General features: G+C 40.3%; 1 protein-coding gene across 1 annotated transcript in view; it reads left to right on the top strand.

The window, feature by feature from the left end:
• The first annotated feature begins 20 nt into the window (after positions 1–20).
• LOC106520956 (EMILIN-2) overlaps positions 21–6,533 on the top strand; it is a 16,233-nt gene continuing 9,720 nt past the window's right edge. The window contains exons 1-4 of the mRNA XM_014013293.1: positions 21–293; positions 375–500; positions 2,606–2,787; positions 2,875–4,665. Of these exons, the coding sequence (XP_013868747.1) occupies positions 169–293; positions 375–500; positions 2,606–2,787; positions 2,875–4,665 (2,224 nt within the window). The 5' untranslated portion in view covers positions 21–168. The remainder of the gene's footprint in view (positions 294–374; positions 501–2,605; positions 2,788–2,874; positions 4,666–6,533) is intronic.

Raw genomic sequence — 6,533 nt, 5'->3', positions numbered from 1 at the left:
ACTGGAGGGGGTCCCAAAACGTCACATCCCAGGACTGAAAGGAGCTGGTTCGGATCTGCGCACCGCAGAAACGGAACAACCCGCAGAGCTCACACTACTGCATCTGGAATCACCGCTGGATTGTCTTTTTATTATTATTATTACTACTACTACCATTTCTGTTCAGCCATGAATCGGAGACTACAACTGCTTCACTTTTTAATCAGCCTGCCTCTCATCAGCGGCACACCTTTCCACTACAACATGTTCCAGGGAAACCCGTATTCTGCCGCTGAGACGCGACAACGGAACAAGTGGGTTACTTGTTGCACTTTCTAACCATTCACGTCCCGCAAGAGTAATCGCAGCGGGTTTAATGAGGTTTTGTTCCGCAGAAACTGGTGCGCCTATGTGGTGCACAAAAACGTGAGCTGCGCCGTCGTGGGAGGGACGGAGAGCTTCGCGCAGCCGGAGTTCTCACCGTGTCCTCCGGAGCTGCCAAACTGCGCGCAACAAGTGATGTAAGTTCCCAGAAGCCTCTGTCCCTGGGAGGAGAGCGGCTCTCTTCTTTAATAAGCTAAAACAGCACCGGTGATCATGTAGCCACTGGTTAAAATCATCCCTGCTGTTTGTTTAAAAAAAAAAAAAAACTTTAACTCATTGTCTAACATCCATCTCTGCACTTCCACTGCTTCTCACAGTGTCATCTTTTGGGGGCCAAAACCAACAAAACAAAGCCTATTCAAGTTATAATCCCTTTGATTTGTACATTTGAAATGAATATACTCAGGTGTTTATTATCAGTAAGTTATAATCTCAGATTACCTCTTTGTTTTGTTTCATTGGTGGCAACAAACGCCAAGCTGCTGACTGAATGCTCAATATTTTAGGATTAAATGATAAATATGTCCAGTCTTTATCTATGGTTACTTGTTTAATTTTCTTAAAAACATATTTTAGTTTATTCATTTATTTGTCAAGGTAACTTCACCTTTATATTTATTACAGTAAGTGCACTAAAGTTAACCAAAGAACTACTTATCGGTTGTCCAGGTGTTTTATAGTCACCCAGGCCTTGCTTTTAAGAAAATCATATCACCTGAGGCTTTTGCCAAGATCATGTTTTTTTTTTTTTTTTTTTTTTTGAGGAATGACCCCATGTGCAACCGTTTTGGTCAAACATTGAAAATAGTGTTACGCTCAGTTTCATTTCATGTTTTGACTGCTGACTGAGTTATCAAGCTGTGGCATCCATCTTGAATTTAATTAACTCTGAAGGTTGATCAGATGAATGATGATTTTTAGTAAAATCCTCCTGGTAGTTCACGAGATATTTTCAGTTTAACCCAAATAGTGGATGGCAACGTTTTAATCGAAGATCTCGCACAATCTGTTACCACTCAGAATAAGTATCATGGATCAGTCTCAGACACTACCACACCAAATCTCAGGTGAAGCTCTGTAAAATCCAATGAAAATACAGTTATAACCTAATAAAACACAGTTTAACCACTTATTTAATTGAGTGTTAAAAAAACAATAAGTTTTCTGATCTGATAGTTCAATTCAATTCACTTCAAACATATTTTATTGAGCCCAAAGGGAAATAAGACACTCCAGTATTGCTCCAGTAAAGTGCAGCTTTCAAAGAAATTATTTACTGATCAAAACACTTTCTCATCTCTCTGCAGCAGATTAGCAGTTTTTCTGAGGGAAAATGTATTGTCTTGGTTTCATAAAGCATAATACTGAGGGAAGTCTGACCACATAAATTTTCATTTTATGGAAGTGACAAATATTTTGCATATTTACGAATGTGCTTTTAACTCAAAAATTTGTTTATAATACTGAAAAAATATGCGCTAGTTTCTTTTTTAAAGCTATTTGCTTATGTAGCTGCTTCTGTTGACATGTAATTTCTTATAAATCTATTATTAGAAAGAATGTATTTGACCCTTAACCTTTTGACCTTTTTTTGTTTGAAACAGCCAGATCTTCATGTAATCTTAAAAATATGTCAGAAAGAGAAAAAAAAGATATTACGCAAAATTATTGTTCTGTACTTCATCATAAGTTTGAAATGACATTATCTGTTGACATCATTATCTAATGACATTATCACAATAAATGTTTACAAAAATCACAATAAGTGTTTACAAAAATCACAATAAATGTTTACAAAAATCACAATAAGTGTTTACACACCTGCTGCTGCACAATCATTTGTACTACTACTCTGCTGTAATTGCACCTCTGTGTTTCTTGTCTGCATTATGATACTTCGCTTTACAGTTATTGGTCTGTTGAGATTGTTTTGCACTGAAAACAAGCAATTTCTGATTCCTAATGTCGGATTCTGATACTGTCTCTAAAACAAAACATATCTTCTATTCTTGCACAATTCTTTATATCATATTTTTTATCATTAGTAGTTGTATCATGGCTAGTCAGTGTTCATTTTTGTTTTGTGTGCACTATCTATAGTTTATAAAGAAACTAGTGTGTGAACCTCTGTTTGGATGTTGCTGTGACACTGGGACAATAAAGGTTGTTTCTATTCTATTCTATTCTATTCGATCTAGAGAGAGTACCATCTATATTAACACTCTAATGTAATTTATTTTAGATATCGAACACATTTCAGGCCTACTTACAAGATTGGGTACAAGACCATAACAGAACTGGAGTGGAGGTGCTGCCCGGGGTACCAGGGCCAAGACTGCATGGAGGTGAAAGACATAAGGCAAACCCAAGTAGAGCGTTTACCCCAAACCCCCTCTGCCTCTGGTTATTTCCCAAATCTACAAGGTCAGCAAGGAAGATCTTTTGAAAATGTGTAATAATAAATCGATCAATACCATTTTCAAATTAAAGCTTTCCCCYTTTTTTTTCTAGCCTCTAACCAGAGGACAGCGGACCAGAGAAACTATCCATTTGGAGGAGAGTGGCAGGTTGGAGGTCATGCAGGGGGCAGGACACAAGTGGGTCAAAGAGGGCCTGAAAGTGAGCAACACCTGGAGCAGGAGATGCAGCGGCTGTCCCAGATGGTCCTCGACATGCAAGCAAGGATGACGGACATGGCCTCCAATCTGAGGCTGGACTTCCAGGAGGACGCCAGTAAAATGCTGGTCTCCCTGCTGGATGATTTCAAACAGCCCGCCAGTGCACGTGGCGCTGAGACCCAAACCGTTCAGGTGAAGGACTTCTCTTTGGACCACGAGACCACGCAGATGGATGACGTAAGGAACCAGCTAAACCAAGTCATGTATGAACTGGAGTCCAAGGGTAACACCCTGGATGACCTGCTGGGTCGAGTGAACGACAACGATGGACAGATTMGTCTGTTGATGGAGCGTGCTCAGACCCCTCCGGGCACACCCCCTCCGGCACCTCCAACCAGTGACGCAGACCTGCGAGCCTACTTAGACAGGAAGATCAGCGCTCTTAGAGAAGAGCTGATGGAAGGCATGGAAATCAAGATGGCAGACTTAAAGAATTCTTGTGATTATAAAATCCTCTCAGTTCAAGAGCAGTGTGACGGACAGGAGACAAACTACGACAGCCTGGCTGAGCTCATGGAAACAAAAGAAAGTGACCTCCGCAATGAGATCCAGGATCTTAGGGCCAAAGTGGCTGATCTGGGGCAGGTAGACTCTGGAGGCTCTTCCTCAGTTCTGGCTCGTCTGGAGAAGCTTGAAACTCATTTGAACTCATCGGACAGGACTCTAAAGGCTCAGCGCCTCTCTGTGGAGGAGAGCCTTCGGAACGAGCAGGACGAAGCTATCAAAGACCTGAAGAAGGCTCTAGAAGACAAACTGGCTTTGATAGAGGACAAATGGGCMGAACTGTTGGTCGATACAAGCAGCAACTTCCCTTCTGATGGTAAAAACGAGAGCGCAGGGRCTCTGCAGGAAGACGTTAGGTCTCTAAAGGTTTCGGTCAAAGTTCTGGACCAAAGAGTCAATGACATAAATAATTTATGCTCACAAGAGTGCAGAGCTAACATGACTGCTCAGGAAAACCTTCAGCAAGACTTGGACAACTATAAAACTGTAGTAGATACCATGAAGAATAATCTAAATGTTCAGATGAATGATGTTGAATCCATAAAGGGGCAACTCCTCAACCATAGCAGCAGCCTTGAGGGTATAAACGACAAGCTAAGTGACTTTGAGGGATATTTGGAAAGCATGAAAGACTCCTTAACAAATGYCATACTCCAGCAGCCTCAAACACCGAGGGGCCTTAACTCCACCTGGGGTCACGTTAAAGCGGGAGCTGAGCAGGAGGCCATCGAGCTTTTGGAGCTGCACAGAACCCAGCACAGTGAGCTGAGACAACAGCTGGACGAGCTGGGAAGAGAGGTGAAAGCGGGTGTCGCCCTCTGCAAGGAAACAACACAAGGTGTAGGGGAAGAGATCGCCAAGCTGGACGACCGAGTCGTAAACATGGAGACTTTGTGTAACAAGCTGGATCCCATCTCCAGCAGCCTCTTGAGGATCAAAGAAGGCCTGAATGAGCACGTCACCGAGCTGTGGACTTGCATGAACCAGCTGAACAGCACGGTCGGGGCTCATGCTCATGATATTGGAGGACTGAAGGGAACGTGTCAGACCATCCAGAACCTTCTGTCAGACGTGGACAGAAACRTTCAGGTCTTAAGGAACGGCTCACCTGGAAATGAAGGTAAGCTGTCTGCACTCTAAAGCAAACACCTCATGACACTTTTTATTGATTTGGAGAGTAAATATTTCCATTACTCCCATGATGAAGTAAAGAAGATTTTGTAGCAWTAAAACTCCCTCTAGTTTCTAGTTCCTGCCCTCCATGCGAAGACATTTAACATTGTTTTTATCCKGCAAACAAACATCTCTATTCATAGTAAAATAATTAGATTTTCGCTAAAACAAACCAGGTTTTTTTCTTATTTGTTTTGCCGTCTAAGGACATTTTAAAAGTTAAATTTTTAGCGTGAACCGATGGCTATTTGTGTATGAGAAGATGGCYGGACTGTTGGAGAGGCTCAATTGTTGGCCGGTGTTTCTGAGTGTGAGCAAAGGGAAGTTGGATATTCTTTTAACCATGTTCTCATTTAAAGCAAGCAGACTTTATTGAAGACACATGTTGGGTTTAATAGACCCCACTTGTGTTGAGCAATGCCTTGGCATCAAGATATTGCTCCGCAGACTTATTTGTGGATCACGTTGYGCATTTATGTGTGCGTGCGTTCATACAACTTTACATTTGTGATCCAAACGTTGAGCAGAGTCTGTCATTCCAGATAGTCGCAAAGAAGCAGATTATAATTAGTTTTGTTTTGTGGTGTATTTATATTTAAACACGACATATATTGATGGTTCTTGCAAAGTCTGCACAAACTGAGTCACCCTGCAAGAAGCAGAAAAGTGAGAAGACAACTGCGAGCACTCTGAAGGAGTTGCTCGAGTTCTTCACCACTCTAAGCTTTATGGAAGAGTGGCAAAACTAAAACAGCTACCATGGAAGATAACTCATTAAATCTTGACTAGAGTTTGTCTAGTGTGTTTGGAGACTCTAGTTCAAATTTCATATGAATCAATAATTAGTACTTTATCGGCCATAACATCAGTCAAACTACAAAGTAAGGATAATGCTATAATGGTTAGCCAAACAAAAAAAATATTACAACTCTCAAAACAGACAAGGGTGTGTAAAAACGTTGTATTACAGAACAGCATCATGGCTGATAAAGCACAAATTGTTGCTAACGTTGAAAGAGCATCCCTTCGAATATTTGATTAGATTTTTCTTTTGAAAGGGGACAGCTCAATTAAAACACATGCCAATTTGTAAGTTAAAAAATGCCAGAATTAGCCAAAAGGCTAATACAGCACAAACGCACAATTTATAAGGACAAAAACGTGGAATAAACAAATCTTGACACACTAAGAAAAAAAACATTACTGCTAAAAATAAAAACAACATACCAGTAATACAAATATTCAATACCGCATAATAAATGAATGAATCAAAAAGCAGTTTTTAAAAGTTTAAAGAAAACCTTATAGGTTAGCTGTCTGATTTCATTTGGTAGTGAGTTCCATTCCTGAGCACTCCTCCTCCTCCTCAGAGGGATAACACAATATCCCCTTACATCCTCTAGTCACACACTCACTTCTGTTTCTCACACCGATAAACAGCCAAAAAAACATGCTTAATATTTCACAGTAATGATTTTTTTAATCCATAACTTTCATAGCTTGCTTGTTTAACATTTAAATCGGTTTCATTTTACTATCAGAGGCCTGTGACAAACGACAGCAGTCAAACAATAAGTAAGGTGGCTAAAAATCATCAAAAATAAAAAGATTTGCTAGAAAAGTGCTTCATGGTATTCTACCCAGCCGGACTGATGCAACAAGACAGATAACTATTACAAATACTACAAGCAGCCAGCAAAAAGGCTTTCACATTACAGTAAATTCCAGTGAAATATATTTATKTTTGTGGTTGTAATGTGACAAAATATGGAAAAGTTCAAGGGGTATGAATACTTTTGCAAACCACTGTATATA

Source organism: Austrofundulus limnaeus, unplaced genomic scaffold (assembly GCF_001266775.1).
Source record: "Austrofundulus limnaeus strain Quisiro unplaced genomic scaffold, Austrofundulus_limnaeus-1.0 Scaffold100, whole genome shotgun sequence".
Taxonomy (NCBI): domain Eukaryota; kingdom Metazoa; phylum Chordata; class Actinopteri; order Cyprinodontiformes; family Rivulidae; genus Austrofundulus; species Austrofundulus limnaeus.
Note: the sequence above shows the minus strand (reverse complement) of the source record. Positions and strands in the feature narration are given on the sequence as shown.